This window comes from Bubalus kerabau, chromosome 17, assembly GCF_029407905.1.
Source record: "Bubalus kerabau isolate K-KA32 ecotype Philippines breed swamp buffalo chromosome 17, PCC_UOA_SB_1v2, whole genome shotgun sequence".
NCBI classification, from domain to species: Eukaryota; Metazoa; Chordata; class Mammalia; order Artiodactyla; family Bovidae; genus Bubalus; species Bubalus kerabau.
This window is the reverse complement of record NC_073640.1, coordinates 28,988,573-29,007,350: the sequence shown is the minus strand read 5'-3', so window position 1 is coordinate 29,007,350 and position 18,778 is coordinate 28,988,573. Positions and strand designations below refer to the sequence as shown.

Genomic DNA, 18,778 nt, shown 5'->3' with positions numbered 1-18,778 from the left:
TCTTTTCAAGTTAAAAATATAACAAAATCCAGGGGTTCCCTTACAGTCCAGTCATTAAGACTCCGTGCTTCCAATGCAAGGGGGGTGGGTTCAGTCCCTGGTTGGGGAGCTAAGATCCCACATGCCTCCCGGCCAAAAAACAAAACATAAAAAAAAAAGAAGAAGAAACAATACTGTAACAAGTTCAATAAAGACTTTAAAAATGGTCCACATTAAAAAAAATTCTTAAAAAATAACAAAATCTAAAAAGGGCTTAAATATGTAATGTAACTCATAATTACTGGACTTCCCTGGTGGCTCAGAGGGTAAAGCATCTGCCTGAAATGTTGGAGACCAGGGTTTGATCCCTGGGTTGGGAAGATCCCCTGGAGAAGGAAATAGCAACCCACTCCAGTATTCTTGCCTGGGAAATCCCATGGAATGAGGAGCCTGGTGGGCTACAGTCCACTGGGTCGCAAAGAGTCGGACACGACTGAAAAAGTGAGACTTGTAACCACCAGTCAGGTCAAGACAGGGGTACTACTTAGCAAAACAGTGTAGCAGTCTCTTGAAACATGAAACATAAATTTACCATGAGTGTGTGTGTGCTAAGTCGCTTCAGTCGTGTCTGACTCTTTGTGACACCATGGACTGTAGCCCTCCAGTTTCCTCCACCCATGGGATTCTCCCAGCAAGAATACTGGAGTGTGTTGCCATTTCCTTCTCCAGAGGATCTTCCTGACCCAAGGATCGAACCCTTCATCTCTTGCATCTCCTGCATAGGCAGGTGGGTTCTTTACCATTAGCACCACCTGGGAAGCCTTAAATTTACCATATGACCCTGAAATTCTACCCCTAAGAATCTTCCCAGGAGAAATGAAAATATATATCCACACAAAGACTTGCATGCAGATGTTCATAGCAGTGTTCATTATAATAGCCAAAGTATGGAAACAATTTAAGTTGACTAATGGATAGATAAACAGACTGTGATATATCTATACCATGGAATACTCTTGGGAATGAAAAAGGTAAGAATTATGGATACATGCCATACTGTGAATAACCATCAAAACATTATATTAAATGAAAGAAACCAAATACAAAAACACTCTACACATTATACAATCCATCTGTGTGTGATGTTTAGAAAAGGCACATCTTTAGAGACAGAAAACAGTTTAGTGGTGGCTTGGGCCTGGGGGTGGGAATCAGATCAGATCAGTTGCTCAGTTGTGTCTGACTCTTTGCGACCCCATGAATCGCAGCACGCCAGGCCTCCCTGTCCATCACCAACTCCCAGAGTTCACTCAGACTCACGTCCATCGAGTCAGTGATGCCATCCAGCCATCTCATCCTCTGTCATCCCCTTCTCCTCCTGCCCCCAATCCCTCCCAGCATCAGAGTCTTTTCCAATGAGTCAACTCTTCGCATGAGGTGGCCAAAGGACTGGAGTTTCAGCTTTAGCATCATTCCTTCCAAAGAAATCCCAGGGCTCATCTCCTTCAGAATGGACTGGTTGGATCTCCTTGCAGTCCAAGGGATTCTCAAGAGTCTTCTCCAACACCACAGTTCAAAAGCATCAATTCTTCAGCGCTCAGCCTTCTTCACAGTCCAACTCTCACATCCATACATGACCACTGGAAAAACCATAGCCTTGACTAGATGGACCTTTGTTGGCAAAGTAATGTCCCTGCTTGAATATGCTATCTAGGTTGGTCATAACTTTCCTTCCAAGGAGTAAGCGTCTTTTAATTTCATGGCTGCAGTCACCATCTGTAATGATTTTGGGGGTGGGAATGGGGAGTGACTAATGAGCAGGAAGGATCTTATTGGGGGTGATGGAAATGCTCGGAAGTAGTTTATTTTTTGAAAGTAGATGTGGGATTGTCCAGTCAATGTACTAAAAATCATTGAGCTGTACACTTAAAATGGGTGAATTTTATGGCATACAAGTTATACTACGATAATGTTTTAAAAAATTGAGGTCAGCTAAAGAAAACATGTTAGAGCCCTGCCAATCCCTAGGAGCTTCCACAGCCCCTTTTCCAATCCCACCTCCTGAAAGAAGTAACCAGTCTGGTGGCTGAGTAGTATAAGCAGTGGTTTTCTTTTTTTCATTCCTAAGATTTTTTTCGATGTGGACCATTTTTAAAGTGTTTATTGCATTTGTTACAATACTGCTTCTGTCTTATGTTTTTTGGCCCTGAGGCATGTGGATCTTAGTTCCCCCACCAGGGATCAAACCCACACCCCCTGCATTGGAAGGTGAAATCTTAACCACTGGACTACAGGGAAGACCCCCTCTGCTTCTGTTTGTAGTTTCACTATCTACGTTTGCAGCCTATAGACAAGACAGGCTGATAATTCTCTTTCTGAGCTTTGTATGCACAAACCATTGGGATCTTTTGAGTCTGGCTTTTTACTATCTGTGTATATGTTTAGGAGAGTCATCCAATGGGGGTGTGGCTGAGCCCCATTCACTTTCTTCACCCTAGAGCCCATTACTCTTCAGCCAGGCCCACCTGACTCTGCCCACTGCCCAGGCTTCATGCTCCAGGTTGCCCAGCCTGGGGGCACAGCTCAGCCTCTGCTCACCTGGTGGTCCCAGGAGACCACTCCTCTTCCCAATACACTCACCTGTCTTGGCTGCAGCACACTCCACTTCTTGGTCCTCCCCCTCCCTCCCCAGTGGCTCCTTCAGTTTCCTTTCCCAGCCCCTCTCCCTTTTCCCCAAATCACACCAAGCCAGTGTGCTCCAGGCATCGTCTTTGGTCCTTCTCTTCTTTACACTGGATTCAATCAGTCCTGCAACTTTAACTGTCATTTACAAGCTGAGCTGATGCCTCCAAAATTTCTATCTCCAGGCTCTCCTAAACTCCAACCCCACCCCCCTCCCCACCCCTGCCACCACCGCAACACTCACACACCTCTTGCACCCACTGCACACTTCTATTCGGATGTCTCTCAGACATCGTAACCAAGTGGAGCTCATGACTATCCCCCAAAACTCTTCCCAAGCTGAACACCCTCAACACCTCCCTCTTCCCTCCTCTCCCCTTTTCTCTCTCCTGCCACCCTAGTCCAAGCCTCGTCATCTCTGCCCTGGCCTCCATTGAGGAGGTGTCACCGATGATATAGGCCATCACTTGGGCACCCAGGAAGAGTAGGAGAGCTGGCTCTTCCTAGAAGGGGTCTGGCTGGAGATGCCTGGGGGAGGAACACTGATACCCAGCAGCCGGGTATTGACAAAGCATGGCAGGGGCCACCTTGAGCTCTGCCATTGGTGTCCAACCTTGCTAACAGAAAGAGCATTCTCTGATACCAGTTGCCTTGCGGGTGAGTTGCATATCTGAGTTTTAGCATAAGAAAGAGAGCCCACGGGTCATCCAGTCACAAAGTGGCTTGCTCCTCCACTACCTCCTGACTAGTTTCTTGCTTCCACACCTGCCCATCAGATAGCAACTTCACAGATTGTGTCCGGCCCCTGTTCTAAATTGAACTATCGTGGGCTTCCATGGGCCATCAGCTAAAACCCAGGCTTCTGATTGTGGCTTACAGGCCCTACCTGATTTGTCCTGGACCTCATCTCCTACCACTCTCCCCTACCCCCACTAAGCCCCTGGTCCCACTTTGTCCCTCAGGTGCATCCAAGCTTATTTCAGCCTCAGGACCTTTATTTACCCTTCCAGTGTCCTCTATCTGAAACACCATTCACTTAAATCTTATATCTCAGCTCAAATATTTGCCTCTGCGTAGAGGCACCTATGCCCACCCCCACCTCATACACGTCTCTGCTCTGTGTGTTTCTTTCATGGCGGTCAGCATATCTGCAATATTTTTAAGCTCATTGTTAATTTTTTTATTTCTGAATCTTCCATTGGAACAGAAGCTCTGTGAGGACAGGTCCGATTTCTGTCTTTCTCAGTGTGCAGAGGCTGGCACACTGCCTGGCACATAGGCAAGGTTGAGAAATGTTGTAGATAATCAAGTCAAGTCCCCTGTTGTTCAGTCGCTAAGTCATGTCTGATTCTCTGCGAGTCTGTGGACTGCAGTACGCCAGGCTCCTCTGTCCTCCATTATCTCCTGGAGCTTGCTCAAACTCGTGTCCATTGAGTCGGTGGACTCATTTTCTTTTGCCCTCTTCTCTTGCTTTCAATCTTTCCCAGCATCAGGGTCTTTTCCAATGAGTGGGCTCTTCCCATCAGGCGGCCAAAGTATTGGAGCATCAGCTTCAGCATCAGCATCATTCCTTCCAATGAATATTCAGGTTGATTTCTTTAGGATTGACTGGTCTGACCTCCTTGCAGTCCAAGGGCCTCTCAAGAGTCTTCTCCAGCCAAATTTGAAAGCATCAGTTTTTCAGTGCTCAGCCTTCTTTATGGTCCAACTCTCACATCCGTACATGACTACAGGAAAAACCATAGCTTCGACTCCACAAACCTTTATTGGCAAAGTGATATCTCTGCTTTTTAAGTCCCCTGCCTTTTGCTAAACAGCCCACCACCCTGCCCCCCACCCAGGTCCTGTCACCTCACTGAACCCCTTTGCACTGGGTCTCTGTTCCTCTCCCCTTCTCCCTTGAGATCACCATCTCCCCTCTAGGGTATGACTTCAGTTCAGGAGGCCGGCTTGAATGCAGTCAGTCCTTTGATCCTCCCTAGAGGCCCAGCCCTGGGACTACAGCCATTCTGATGGATCCCAAGGCATGGGTGCTGAGACCCTGCCCAAGCTACAGAAGATTCTGGGACAGAAGGACCCTGCCTGAGTCCCTCCATTAGGGCTGGAGAGCTGGGATGTGCCTGCTGCCACTGCTGACTGAGATTGATGAGCCCCTGTCACCCTGAGGAGTCTCCCAGGGTCCCCTGGGGGCTGTAAGCAGTTATTCTCCTACCATCACTAGGTGGGTTGGCCAAGGTCTATGGGGAATCATGATGCCCCAACCAGGGTCGCGTGGAGCTCCTTCCCTGAGGCCCGGATCCCTGCTGGCCCCTGGGGGGTTGCTGACAGCTCCCTTGGCATCGATCGCCTCTCTTCCACCACCACCTCCCCACCCTCTCTAGAGTCTCCTAATCCTTTGCACACAGCCCTGCTGCTGTCAATTAATCCCCGCTGTGTCTGAGAGGCCATCCGAGAGAAGCAGGAAGAAGGCAAGTCCTGGCTGGTGGACGGCATCCGAGCAGGTAACTCAGGGTGAGGTGAGCTCTGTGGGACACCTGATGGGACCCTTGATGGGACCCCTTCCGTGCTCTTCTCCCAGCAAGGCATTTAGACATGGAGAATCTGGCAAGGCTAGAAACCTGAGCTTTCTATTTTTCCCTGTGAGGCTCAAACCTTAGTGAATCTCCAAGGCAGCTTGTGAAATATGGATTCCAGGTCCTGCAGAGTGTTTAGAGGGGCCTAGGAATCTGCATCCCCCCAGCTTCCCTGGAAGATTGTGAAAGGCTGGTGGTCCAGGTACCATTGTTGCTCTGAGTACCACTCCCAGGCCCCTTTCCTGCCTATACCTCCCTCATCAATGTGGAATCAGCAGCAACAGGGCAAAAAGACGGGAGGGACCTGCACGTGTTTCTATCCAGGAGGAAATGGCTGGGGAAAGAAGGAAAACTGGAGTTGGGAAGGCTCCCCTAGTCATTTCCAAAAGGTTCAGAAACACAAGCCAGAATTGCTGCCTGCTGGGAAATGGCTCGTAGTACTGGGGTGCAGAAGCAGCCAATCCTGGGCAAATGTCAGCACCTCCAGGTAGATGTAGGACACTTGGAGTCAGGCCAGCCTGAGCGTAAGCGCAGCTGGGTCACTTACTGGCTGTGTTACTTTGGGCAGGTCTCCTGACCTCTCTGTGCCTCCATTTCCTTAGCTATACAGCAGTGATAAAAAATGCTTATTTTCCTGAGGCTGAGGAGGAGGCAGAGGTGAGAACAAGGATGAATGATCGTGGCTTATGGAGCTGCCTGTGCCTGGCTGGGGTGGTGAAATCTGCCATCCTAAACATGCCATGTGGGGTTCTGCCAACCTTGGAAATCAGTGTCGACACTCCCACACCCAACAAGGAAAAGGAAGACCAGAGATGTCGTGTCTGGCCCAGGTTCACATTGTTGGCAGCTGAGCCAGGGATCTGACCCCCTCACTAAGAGCTGTGTCCCCAAACCAGTTTCACTTAGGAGGAGTTGGGCTGCTGATGCCAGAATGGAGACAGAAGTCGGGGCTGTGAGCAGAAGGGCAGGCAGTGTGGAGCTGGGCCCTGGGGCAGGGATCCTGGGCCTGTGATTGCCCTTTGCAGCCCTGGACCAGGTCCTTGGCAGTGGAGGGACAGAGAAGCACTCTAATACCTTGGCTGCCTGTGGCCAGGGGAAGGAGGACACCCATGCCAGCACGGCCTCAAAAAGGTCCTATAAGGGCTAGGAGTTTGCATATATTGATCTTTGTGATACTCGCTGGGCTGGGCCAGCCTGTGGGGATGTAATCATAAGGTCAGGGCTGCCCATTCCCTAAAGATATATAAAGCCAGAATCTGAACCCATGTAAGGTAGCTATCGCAGTAAACCATGAAAAAGGGAGCCTGTTATTTTATCTTAACATTTTCTAAAGCATGAAAATATATTAATTTTTATAATATATTAAACAAAAAAGTTATTTTCCATTCATATGCTGCTCATCATGTATTTTAAAAAATTTATAATGGGGTTCTGCTGAACATGATAATCTAAAATTAGCATTTTTGCTTGATATCCAATAATAGTCACAGCCAATGTTTATTAAGCTTTCATCACATGCCAATCACTCTCATCAGTTTGTTTTATCCTCACAATTATCTCCACAAGATAGCTACTATTCAGGTCCCCATTTTACAGACAAGCAAACTGAGGCATAGAGCATTTACTCGATTTGCTCATGACTGGAGTCCGGAGCATGTAGGTCTTTCCATGTTAGTTCAAATAAATCTATTTAAAATCAATGGCTTCATAATATTCCATTATTGGATATTTATTTAGTCTGTGCTCTGCTTACAGATGAACAATTAGGTACTTCCCAATAACCAGCCTCCTACAGGCTTCCCTGGTGGCTCAGCAGTAAAGAATCTGCCTGCAATGCAGGAGACATAGGTTCAATCCCTGGGTTGGGAAGATGCCCTGGAGAAGGAAATGGCTACCCACTCCAGTATTCTTTCCTGGAAAATCCTGTGGACAGAGGAGCCTGGTGGTTACAGTTCATGGGCTCACAAAAGAGTCAGACACGACCTAAGTGACTAAACAACACACGGATGGATATGGATATTTTTCATCTTTTTCTCTAACACAGTCATGACCCATCTCTTTACACATATGTGTGTGGGCTTGAATGTTTCTATAAGGAAAATACCTGGAACTATAATTGCAAAAATGTGTTTTAAAGATGGTGAGCAAAAAGGGAAATATGTAACTCACAAAAGCGGTCCATTAAAGGTGGGAGCAACCATGAGCTCTCAGGGGATACCAAAGGACTTTTGTCCCCTACAGGTGTCAGGATGCTGGGCTGGGTCCAGAGGGTGCTGCCTCAGCCCCCAGGGACCCCTCAGAAGACCAAGCAAGAGGAGGAGGGGACAGAACCAGAGCCAGAGTTGGAGCCGAAGCCTGAAACAGCCCCTGAGGAGACTGAACTAGAGGAAGTGTCCCTGGTAAGAACTGAAGGGCCAGGAAGGTCATGCTGGCCTTGCTGCTCAGAGAATCCCCAGCTTGGATCAGTTGCCCCCACCCAGCTTCCACGACAGAGAAAGTTGGGGCCAAAGTAAAACGTGGGGGGCAGGGGTATCTGGTTCTGTAATCAGCCAGATAGTAAACATTGTATGCTTTGTAGGTCACGCTATCTCTGTTAATTACTCAATTCTGCCACTGTAGTGTGAGAACAGCCATGGACAATATATAAATGAATGAACATGGTGGCTGTGTTCCAATAAAACTTTATTTGCAAAAGCAATCACTAGGCTGGATTTGGCCCACTGGCCATTGTTTTCTAACCTCTAGAGTCTAAAACAGAACTAATCAAAGTAACCAGAGGTGCTGAACCATTTGTTGCCAGTCCAGGAGGAGACCAGGAGCTTGCCAGAGATAAACCTATTATATATTAAGCACACTGCTTAGTTCAGCTGGTATTGTTTTGCAGTATGACTTTCTCCTTAAAGGAAGCAGTGTGTTGATATACAATCTGCTGCAAACCTCTTAAACATTGTGGACCAGTAACAGTTTGCAGACTGCCACTGGTTCCTGGTCCACACCTGGGACAGCTCTAGATTATGTACATATTTTGTGCACCTGTGCATGTATGCACATCTCTGTGTGTATTTGTGTGTTAATAGACCTGAAATAATGTGTTTATGAGTACATATTTGTGTGTCAGTGCAAAACCACAAGTATATTTGTATACGCCTATATATGTGTGTGTGTACGTTTATGTGACTGGGCATATACACGTACATGTGTACAAACAAATATCTGTGTCTGGGTCTATATGCAAATGTAAGTGTTTGCACACTTGAGTGGGGCAGCTTTCTGGGTGAGGTGGTAGACCTGGGAGACACTTTGTCCCAGGTGGGAGGTGAGGCCCTAGGATTTCAGAGACCACTGTGAGAATAGTGCTGTTTGTTCCTGTTGGGGCTCGGTCATGGGTGGGTCAAGGGCTGCTCCGCCTGTACCAGGGCTGGCATCACTGGGGGCTCACACGGCCCTGTTTGAACCCTCCAGCCACCAGAGGAGCCCTGCGTGGGGAAGGAAGTGGCTGCGGCTACTCTGGGTCCTCAGGGTGAGTGCTGGAAGCCCTGGCCGGTGGGTGGGGGGAGGGAGGGGAGGGAGAAGGGCTGTATCCTCCGCTTAGAGCCCTGCAGCAGCCCATGAGGCTGGCAGACCCATTTCACAGATGAAGAAACTGAGGCTCAGGAAGCTAAGGGCAGACTCCTGGGGACTTTCTAGCTGAGCTGAGGTGGGACTGCAGGCTTCCAGCTCCCTCAGGGTTCTCCCCTCCCCTCTCCTCTGCTTCTGACTTGACCTCCCCAGCAGGTAGAAACAGGCCTCTGAGAGGGTCTAGTCCTAAAGTCAGAGGGACTCTTTCCAGGAACCCAGGAGACTGCTCTTACTCCGCCCACATCCCTCCAGGCTCAGGTCTCTGTGGCTCCCGAAGCTCACAGGTACTACAGCACCCTCCCCTCTCCTCAGGGCCAGCCCCCCACCCAAGCTAGGGAGCCACTGAGGGGGCGGGGATGGCCACTGCTCTCTGGTCTGCAGTCATTCCCAAGCAAAGGCCCAGGTGACCTTAGGAATTGGCTGAGGGGAGCCTCGGGCAGAGGAGGGGGTTCTCCGGGGCCAAATCGACCATATGAACAAGAGAAATGGAGGCTGGGGACCAGAGATTTCTCAGTGCTCAGGTGAAATGCAGATTTGGTGTGGCCAGGGCTTCTGATTTTCCCCATGAAGACAGAAATCCAGACTTTCCCATGAAATCTCCCCAAAAGGTCACATTTTAGACCCTGGGTGGTTGCCCCAGTGAGCATGTCTGTGGTGGGGGGGAGGGGGGCGGTTGGCTTCAGATGGTGAGTCTGTGATTCTGTCTAGGCTCACAAGCTTCTGTCACAACACCCCACAGGAAACCCTCAACCCTTCCAGAACACAAGTCACAAGCCAAGTGCAGGAGGGGCCCCCTGGAGCCAGGCTAACTGGACACAAGGATAATTGGCTGATGTTTTACTGAGTATCTCAGCGGGGTGGGCTTCAAATGGCATGGGGCAGGCCTGGCCTCGCCAAGCATTGGAGTCCTCCATTTTCCAGAGACAAACACGAGGCTCTTGAAGGGAGTTGATGTGTCTGAAGAATCACAGTGGGAGATAGAGGCTTGAGGTTCAAACCAAGTTCTTTAGGATGCTGTGGACTGCCATGCTGACCAGGGAGGGGTTGGGGGCATTGAGGGCAGGCCAGTCTCTCTGTCCTTCAGCGGTCCCAGAGGCTGGGTGCTGACCTGGCTCAGGAAGGGTGTGGAGAAGGTTGTCCCGCAGCCCGCCCACAGCAGCAGGCCCTCCCAGAACATTGCTGCAGGCCTGGAGAGTCCAGATCAGGTACTGCTGGGGTTGGGAGCTGCGGTGGGTCAGGGGATAAGGGGCGGGAGGGAGGTCAGCGCACCTGTATCCTTTGCCCACGTCTGTCTGTCTGTCTGTCTTTCTCAGCAGGCAGGAGCACAGATCCTTGGGCAGTGCGGCATTGGGGGCTCAGGTAAGGACAGGAGGCCGGATGGCATTATAGTGGTGGCTTTAGAGGCAGCTAGGACTTCCCTAGTGGCTCAGTGGTAAGGAGTCCGCCTGCCAATGCAGGAAATGCAGGTTCAATCCCTGGGTTGGGAAGATCCCCTGAAGAAGGAAATGGTAACCCACTCCAGTATTCTTGCCTGGACAATCCCATGGACAGAGGAGCCTGGAGGGCTACAGTCCATGGGGTCGCAAAGAATCAGACATGACTGAGCAACTGAGCACTGAGGGGCTGCTGGGTTGGGCCCAGCTCTGGAGGAAGAGTCCACGGGGCCAGAGCTCATCTGTCTCAGGCCTGGTTCAAACCTGGGTTTGAGTTGGGTTGACCGGGGGCTCTGGGCAGGCCTCTTGCTGCTGACAGGCTTCTTTTCTTTTGCAGATGAACCCAGTGAACCCTCCAGGGCTGAAGACCCCGGGTGAGTCCCTGTCCCCGAGCCCCATCTGTAGTGTGTGTGGTGGGCTCAGCATGCCCAGAGCCCAGGGTCCACCACTACCTCTATGTGTGACCTTGGACATGCCTCTTGTCTTTTCTGGACCTCACTTTTGTCATCCACAGTATGGGGATGATGGGCCCTGTGCTGCTCATAGTTTTTTGTATTCATTACTGGGAGATCCTCGGATAGGGGCCAAGGCATGGGTGAGCTGCTTAGGGGTGGGCCTTGTGTAGGTGGGTGCCACATGGAGGTGGGTGCCCAGAGGCAGGGTCTGGACCACCATGGGGGACACTAGGGTGCCCAGTTGGCTTCACAGCTGGCCACAGCTTCTGACTTCTCAGGGTGTTTCCCTGGTGGCTCAGACAGTGAAGAATCTGCCTGCAATGCAGACTTGGGTTCTATTCCTTGGTTGGGAAGATCCCCTGGAGACGGGAAAGCTAACCCACTCCGGTATTCTTGCCTGGAGACCAGCCTGGTGGGCTACAGTCCATGGGGTCACCAAGAGTTGGACACTACTGAGCGACTGACACTCTTGCATCAGTTGCTCTGACTTCTCAGAACTGACTGAGAGGGTGGCAGGCTGGGTGGTGACTGTGGCAAATGGAGGAGCCCATGTCCTACTCCTGGGAGGGGCCTCACTGAGCTCCACCTGCCTGTGCCTTGTTAGACTGTCGGGTCCTTAACTCAGGCATGTTTGTCTAGGTCACTGCCAAACCCCTAGTGACCAGCACAGTGCCTCTTGTACAAAGGCGACTGAGCACAGGAGAGATGAATGAATGAATATACAGTCACACATACCATTCATTCATTGATTCATTGCTCCTGCTTGCTCTCTATTTCTTTTGTCCCCTGGAGGCTGCCTAGGTCATGGGTCCCCAGGGTTACTCTGGAGACTAGTGAGACCAGTAAAGGCACCCAGAGGACTTGCCAGCTTTCTTTTGGGCCACACCTGGGAGATGGGTTCCCCTGGGAGCATGGAGCTTCCCTGAAGAGAGTGGGGCTGCCTGGAATAGATGGATCTGGGGACCCAGTGTTTATCCCAGAGCCAGCTATGTAATTAGTGGGGCCCACTGCAAAATGAAAATACAGGATTAAGATGGTGACAATAGAGCATTAAAGCAGACATGAGCCTTTCTAAGTATGGGGCCCTGTGTGACCACACTGTTCACATACCCATGAAGCCACACTTCTCTGTGCCAGTCACAGGGAGCACCCCCTCACCCCCATGCTGCATTCATGTCCGCAAGCAGCCCTAACTCTCATCTACTGCCCAGGAGGCCAAGGCTGGGCCTGTGGTTCCAGAGCCTTGTCCAGCCTTGGGTCAGAATTTCAGTGTGGCGGAAGTCCCCTACCACTGGAAGCCCTTTAAGAGTATGCAGTCCCAGGTCCCCACTGTGCAGAAAGGGAGCCGGGGAAGGGCTGATCACTTGAGTTTGCTCAGTTGACCGCTGGCTCCTCTGCAGGCCTGGGCCCTGGCTCCTCCGGTGGTTCGAGCAGAATCTGGAGAAAATGCTGCCTCAGCCCCCAAAAATCTCTGAGGTGAGTTGAAGAAAAGGGAGAGCAGGCAGCTGACTACCCAGGAAGGGCCCACCTACTCCAGCAAGTGCTCCTCACCCCTGGGACCCTTGGTGGGGGACGGGTGCTCTCCTCCCTGGAGGGTCCTTAGTGGGGAGGAGTGGCTGCAAGAGGGGATACGGGTGGAGGGGAAGAGTGGGCGGGGCTGGCCAGGGCCTGAGCGCACCTGACCTCTTCCTCCGTAATGTCATTTCCTGTTTTGACCCAGGGCTGGAGCGATGAGCCTACAGATGCTGCCTTGGGTCCAGGTACAGGGAAGGGACCTGGGGAGTGGCTGCCTGGGATAGTCACAGACTGGGCTGGGGGTACAAATGGGGCTCCAAGGGTGCTTGGGGAGTGGTTCAGCTTGCAGGGAACTGGCTGTTGTGGGAACCCTGAAACCCCTTCCCTAGTCCAGGCTGGGAAGCCGGGGACAGCCTCGTCAAGGCCTGGACAAGGCCCTGCACCTCAGCTCCATGTCTGTCTGAGGATGGGGGGAGTTAGCATGGTCCCGAAGGGCTCCCCACTCAGTCACATTAGCACCTCGAATCTGGATCCCATGCCCTTAGGGGTTGCATGGAGCCCCGCCATGTCATCCTTACCCCCTCCCTCTCTGTTACTTAGAGCCCCCAGGACCCGCCCTGGAGATCAAGCCCATGCCGCAGGCCCAGGAGAGCCCCTCCCTGCCGGCTCCTGGCCCCCCGGAGCCTGAGGAGGAACCGACCCCAGAGCCCCAGCCCACTATTCAAGCCTCCTCCCTGCCGCCCCCGCAGGACTCTGCCAGGTGAGCCCCTCAAACACCTCTGCTCCCACAGGCAGCAGACTCAGTGCCTGGCCCCAGCCCAGTACTGCACCCACCCACCCACCCACCACCCCCCTGCCCCCCCAAAACAAGTCTTTTAAATTAGAAAAGTAACACATGCACCTGGGAGAAAATTCCAGCGGGTTTGCAGCGCCCCCTCCCTGGGCCATCACATCTGCAGCTTCTCCTGCTTCTGCACAATTCTGAGATGCAGAGGAGCTCGGAGAACATTTCTCCTGCAAACGTACATACCCGGCAGCAGCAAACTCTAGATACGCTAGACTCTAGCAGTAGATTCCAGTTCATCTCACTTTTTTTTAACCTAAAAATATATCTTAGAGGTGGTTTTTACACATAAAGGTCAGTTCCACTCTTTCAGCGGCTGCATACTACTTCATTATACCCATGTACCAGCTTTTATTTAACCATTCAGTGGACATTTAGGTGGGTTTCCACTCTTGGAACAGGTAATATACTTGTACAGGCATCATTGCATTCATGTGCAAGCGAATCAGAGGAAATGGAGTTGTTGGCTCAAAGGATACACGCATTTAAAATCAGGATGTCTATTTCCCTGGTGGTCCGGTAGTTAGGACTCCACTCTTCCAGTGCAGGGGACATGGGTTCAATCTCTGGTTGGGAAATTAAGATCCCTCATGCCATGTGGCCAAAAAAATAAAATCAAGATAGGTACTGCTAAGTGCTCCCACCCTGGCAGTGAGTGAGGGGCTGGAAATGAATCTTAGGGGTGGGGTGGAGGGTAGCAGGGGACTGAGTTACTTGCTGGGGTCTGAACAGTCACCAGAGGCTCACCTGGGGAGGCCAGGGATGGGCCAGCGGTGTTCAGGCCTGGGCACTTGGGCTCTGGTTCATCTTCTGGCAGGTTGCTACCTGCCTTGGGGAGGGGTCTGACTCTAGCCTCAGTCTTCCTATGAGTTCTCCTGCCTGGACATGGCCCCTTCTCTCTCTCCCACTTGCAGGTTGATGGCATGGATCCTGCACAGGCTGGAGATGGCCCTGCCACAGCCAGTGATCCGTGGGAAGGGTGGGGAGCAGGTGGGTGCTGTCTGGGGGAATAGGGGTCCTGGGTCGTGGTGGTGGGAGGGTCCTGGGAGCTCAGACAAGGGTGAGATGGTCCCTGGTCGGGGATGGCACAGACGGAAGATGGGAGCCTGCAACCGGAACTCAGCCCCCCTAGCCTGCCTGTCTGCATGGCTCATGTCCATTCCACACACACACACTCTCTGGTCACTGTAACCACAGTGACTGCCTGCCTGCTGGTCACAGTCACTGGGGAGGTGCTTCCATGGGGGGAGCAGAGAGGATGTGGGATGCAGAGGAGGAGCCTCCCAGGAGCATCAAGGAGGACTTCCTAGTAGAGGTGGCCTGCAAGCTGAGACCTGAAGGAGGAGTAAGAAGAGGGTGGGTGAAAATGAAGGAGGTGGTGTAGGAAGGGTCCTTTAGGCAGAAGGTCAGTATGTGCAAAGGCCCAGAGACAAGTGAGGCCCGGAATGTTCTAGGAAGAAGTGGGGCTTGTGGGAAGCCACCGGGCCCTGTGCGCATTTCTGACGATCTAGAGCTCCCACATGGGTTGGAGGGGGGAGCAGGGCACCCTACCTTGCCCTCTCCAAGAACCTGCTGCCTGGCCTTTCTCCCTTGGACACAATTGAACATTTTCATAGAAGCACCTGGAATGGGAGGCCTGGGTGGTAGTCCCCCTGTAGTGGAAGGTGGACAGGAAGCTTCAGGACTGCTTCCCTGCCGGCTGACCCCTCAGGCTCCATGTTCACACACCCTCTGTGGGTGGCAGAGGAAGGAACAGCTTTAGAGCTCCCCAAGAGGAGGGAAGGGGGGTGTCCAGCAGCAGGAATGATTAGTGGGTGAAGATGCACTGACTGAGTGGGGGTCTTTGAGGATGGGCTGGCGGGGAGAGGCCTGCGTGCAGATGGAGCTTTGAGAGAACCCTCAGGGGAGGATGGGAGAGGGTTTTCATGCATAGAGAACCAGAGAGAGGGCAACCAAGGCAGGTGCCCACCTGGGCAAAGGAGCTGAGGTGGGACCAGGCAAGCAGTGAGCCTGATAGGGGAATGACTAGAGCAGTGGGCCACTCTGAGGGGAGGGAGTGTCTTGGGTGCTGTGAGGAGACCCTCTTACTCCTGGTGTGCCAGGAGTGCTGACTGAAGCAGGAAGGCCGGTGAGGAGCCCACAGAAACTGTTTCCCCATTTCTCCCCCCATACAGGAGTCTGATGCCCCAGTGACATGTGACGTGCAGACCAGTAAGTGACACCTTAGTGGGTCCTTGTGTGCGTCTCTGTGGGGGTTGTTTGGTCTGAGTGTGTATGGGCCAGGCAAGGACATGGGGATGGCTGGGGTAGCCAGTCTCCAGACCTGGACCTGGGAGAGCCCATGCTCTGCAGGCCACACTTCAGGTCAGCCTGGCCAGGTAGCCAGAGCCTGGCCCAGAATCAGATGGTGGTTGGAGACCCCCTCCTGGGGACCAGGGAGCCGAGGGGATGGGCACATATTCAGGAACTTGGCCTGCCTGCCAGCTTCTATCCAGAAAAAATAATTCTGAGATCAGGTCTGATGAGCCTCCCTTCCTGCAAGGAAGCCCTGGAGAGAGTGTCCCATGGTCCCCTGGGCTAGTGGGTTTGGCTCAGCAGAGTTCCTGGTTATGGGGTGAAAGGAGAGAGATGGGCTTTCTATGGGGGTACTGGACACCTTGAGCTGGGAGGGCATCCCCTCGCCTGTGGGGAGTATGTGTTGCTTTTTATCTCAGCCCTGCAGGAGGACTGGGGCCCAGAGGGGAGGGCTGAGATCCAAAATCTGCTCTTCCTTCATGTCATGGCCTCTGGAAAGGCATGTGGGATATGGGGCACCCACACATCCATTCATTTGTTCATAAATGCTCATGGAGGGCTGCTCTGTGCCAGGCCTGTGATGAGAGCTGGAGGTGAGCGGAGCAGAGTTCAGGTCAAGGGCAGTGGCCCTCTTTCACCCTGGACACAGGCCCTCAGAATGTGGGCCCTGGGTGTCCCAGAGCTGCCTGCCCCAGCCCCACTATGGTGGCCTTTATGACCCACTCCAGTATTCTTGCCTGGAGAATCTCAGGGACAGAGGAGCTGGCGGGCTGCAGTGTATGGGGTCAGAGTTGGACATGACTGAAGCGACTTAGCGCACGTGGTCACTCCGACACAGGGCGGCACGCGCAGACTGGCTGATTGTGGAGCTCAGGCATAGGAGGCTATGGGGTTTGTATAATCATGGTAGTGTCGTGAAGGGAAGGCTCAGAGCAGGGTTCACTCAGTCTTGAGCTCACGGCCACGCTAAAGGGTGCAGAGCAGGGCTGCCCACGGTTATTGGGGTGGGCAGAAGGGCAGAGATGTGCCCAAGGTCACAGAGCTGTTGTCAGGGAGCAGTGACTAGAGTCCCTTGGGCCCAGCAGCAGCTGCTCAGCCAGGCCAAGGTTAGAGGACCGGAAGCCCTTCCCTGGAACAGAGACCCATCCCCTCCACCCCCAGGGGCCAGTGAGAGATCTGAGGATGGACCCTCACCCCCCACCCACCCTCTGAACCTGCTTCCTGATCCTCTGAAAGCCACCTGCAGGCAGGACCTAGCTGTGTGCCTGGAGCATGTGGGTCATGAATGAAACTAGGGTGTGTCAGTTTCCTAGGGCTGCCATAACAAAGACCAGAAATGGATACCCTCAAACAGCAGAAATGTTTCTCTCTCAGTTCAGGAAGCTGGAAGTCTAAAATTGAAGTGTTGGTAGGGTTGGCTCTGGGGCTCTGAGGTGGGCACCGTGCCGCACCTCTCTCCTGGCTCCAGTGGCTGCTGGCCATCCTTGATGCCCCTTGGCGTTTAGCTGCCCTCCAAGCTCTGCCTTTTCTGTGTCCGCCAAACCTCCTTTTCATGTCTTCTATAAGGAGGTGTCATTGGGTTTAGGTCCCTCCCATTCTAAATCCAGCATCACTTCACCCTGAGATCTTTAACTAGTGATACCTGCAAAAACTCATTTCCCAATAAGGTCCCACTCACAGGTAACAGGGGTTAGGACTGGGATATAGTTTCTTGGGGTGAACGCTGTTCAGATAAGGGTGACCCCTCCCCTGCCCGGTCTCCCAGATCCCCCCATCCTTTTGCTCATTCACTCCCTCTGCCTGTCCACCCCGCCACCCACTCCTCTGTCTTCTCCTTTGTTTCAGGGGTGGTGGCAGCTGGAAGCCTCTGAAACAAAAGGGAAGGGAGCCTGGGAGAGCGCAGATGGACACATGGACAGATGGATGGAAGGAAAGAAGGGTGCCCTGAAGAGAAGACCTGCTGGGGAGGGGAATGAGGTGGCCATTGAACTCCCCACCCTCCTTGAACCCCCTGCTGCCCACCCCCATGACCAATCCCAGGCAGGGTGACAGGGAGCCAGTCCCAGAACTGCCTCTCAGAGACTAAGGCTGCCCTTTTCCACCCGAGCAAGGGGAAGGCCAGCCCGGCAGCCTGTAGGGTTTAGGCTGGACAGAGGGAGGACCTCCCGCCAGAAGGCTGCAGGGACGCCCACAGGCATGGCTTTCAAAGGACACCCACGCAGTTCTCAGGAGGGTGCCTGACGCACTCAGCGCCCCCACGGGACAGTTTTTCCCAAAAGAGGATCTCCTTAGGCTTGGCCATGTTCTCCCCCTCCAAAATTTGGGGACCACTAGTGGATGACATCACATGCTTTAACTGACATTAAAAAGCATATGGTAGTACATCAGACTTGTGATTGCATGATGTTACTGCTCCGGGTAAGGCTAAAGGGAGTACTTAGGCTTGAGACTTGGGTGAATTAATATGGCCCGCATATTGGGGCTGTTGGAAGGAGTCAGCCAGGGGTCCTGAGCCAGTTGCCCTGGGTCCCAGCTGACCCACAAGATGTCTTTGTTTGGGGCAAGGAGGATTTTAAACATTGGCATTAGTTGTCAACATTGAAAAATCAGGTGGCTTGGCACAGAAAAACCTGGCTTCTCTTGACAACTGGGAATATCGGGCTGTCATGGTCCCACACTGTGCGTTGGGGACAGTCTGAGTGGCAGCTGCCACCTGAGAGCAGGTGGCACCTTCCACTCTCATCTCCCCAGCTACATAGGCCTTTGAGTTTTGAGACCCCCGAGGTCTCAGACTGGCAACGAGGGGAGGGCAAGCTGGTAGAGGGAACAGGGTGAACATATGCCTGGCGGTGAGAGTGTACAGGGAGAAGGCTGGGCACTTCAGCTAATCTGGAGCCCAGAGTCCTTGATGTAGAAAGTAAAACTAGAAAAGTCGGGGCCTGATGTCAGGGGACTAGGCTGTAGGTGACGGGGAGCCGTTGGAGGTGGTTGAGCAGGGCAGTGACTTTGCAGAGATTACTCTGAGGCTAAGGAAGCATCGGAGGCAGAGAAGGCCACTGAAGCAGGGGTTCTTGAACTTCAGGTGACATCTGGGGGTGGCTATGAAGAATGTCCCATGCCCAGACCTTCCAATTTAAAGAGTGTGGGAGCCTGATAATCTGCACTTTCAAGCAGCACCCACTTGCTCAGATGATTCTGACGGCGGTGTAGTGCAGAGGACCACACTTTGAGAAATACCCAGTTAGTGAGGAGTTAGTGCTTCAGGGGCCAGAAGATGCGGGTCTGGGCTAGCGAGAGACAGAGAGAGCGGGTGTCATGACCCAGGCGCGCCAGGGAGGATGGGGGTTTTAAGTCCAGGCCAGGGCTTTGCCAGCAACCCAGGGA

At 52.6% G+C, this 18,778-nt stretch overlaps 1 protein-coding gene across 1 annotated transcript in view; it reads left to right on the top strand.

Annotated features, from left to right (window-relative positions):
• The window catches only part of CNGB1 (cyclic nucleotide gated channel subunit beta 1), an 80,935-nt gene that overhangs the window by 6,759 nt on the left and 55,398 nt on the right, over positions 1-18,778 (top strand). Inside the window, exons 2-12 of the mRNA XM_055552358.1 lie at positions 7,476-7,633; positions 8,697-8,754; positions 9,064-9,136; positions 9,937-10,057; positions 10,166-10,211; positions 10,623-10,659; positions 12,141-12,216; positions 12,461-12,500; positions 12,856-13,015; positions 14,014-14,089; positions 15,274-15,310. Coding sequence (XP_055408333.1) covers positions 7,484-7,633; positions 8,697-8,754; positions 9,064-9,136; positions 9,937-10,057; positions 10,166-10,211; positions 10,623-10,659; positions 12,141-12,216; positions 12,461-12,500; positions 12,856-13,015; positions 14,014-14,089; positions 15,274-15,310 — 874 coding nt within the window. The 5' untranslated portion in view covers positions 7,476-7,483. The remainder of the gene's footprint in view (positions 1-7,475; positions 7,634-8,696; positions 8,755-9,063; positions 9,137-9,936; positions 10,058-10,165; positions 10,212-10,622; positions 10,660-12,140; positions 12,217-12,460; positions 12,501-12,855; positions 13,016-14,013; positions 14,090-15,273; positions 15,311-18,778) is intronic.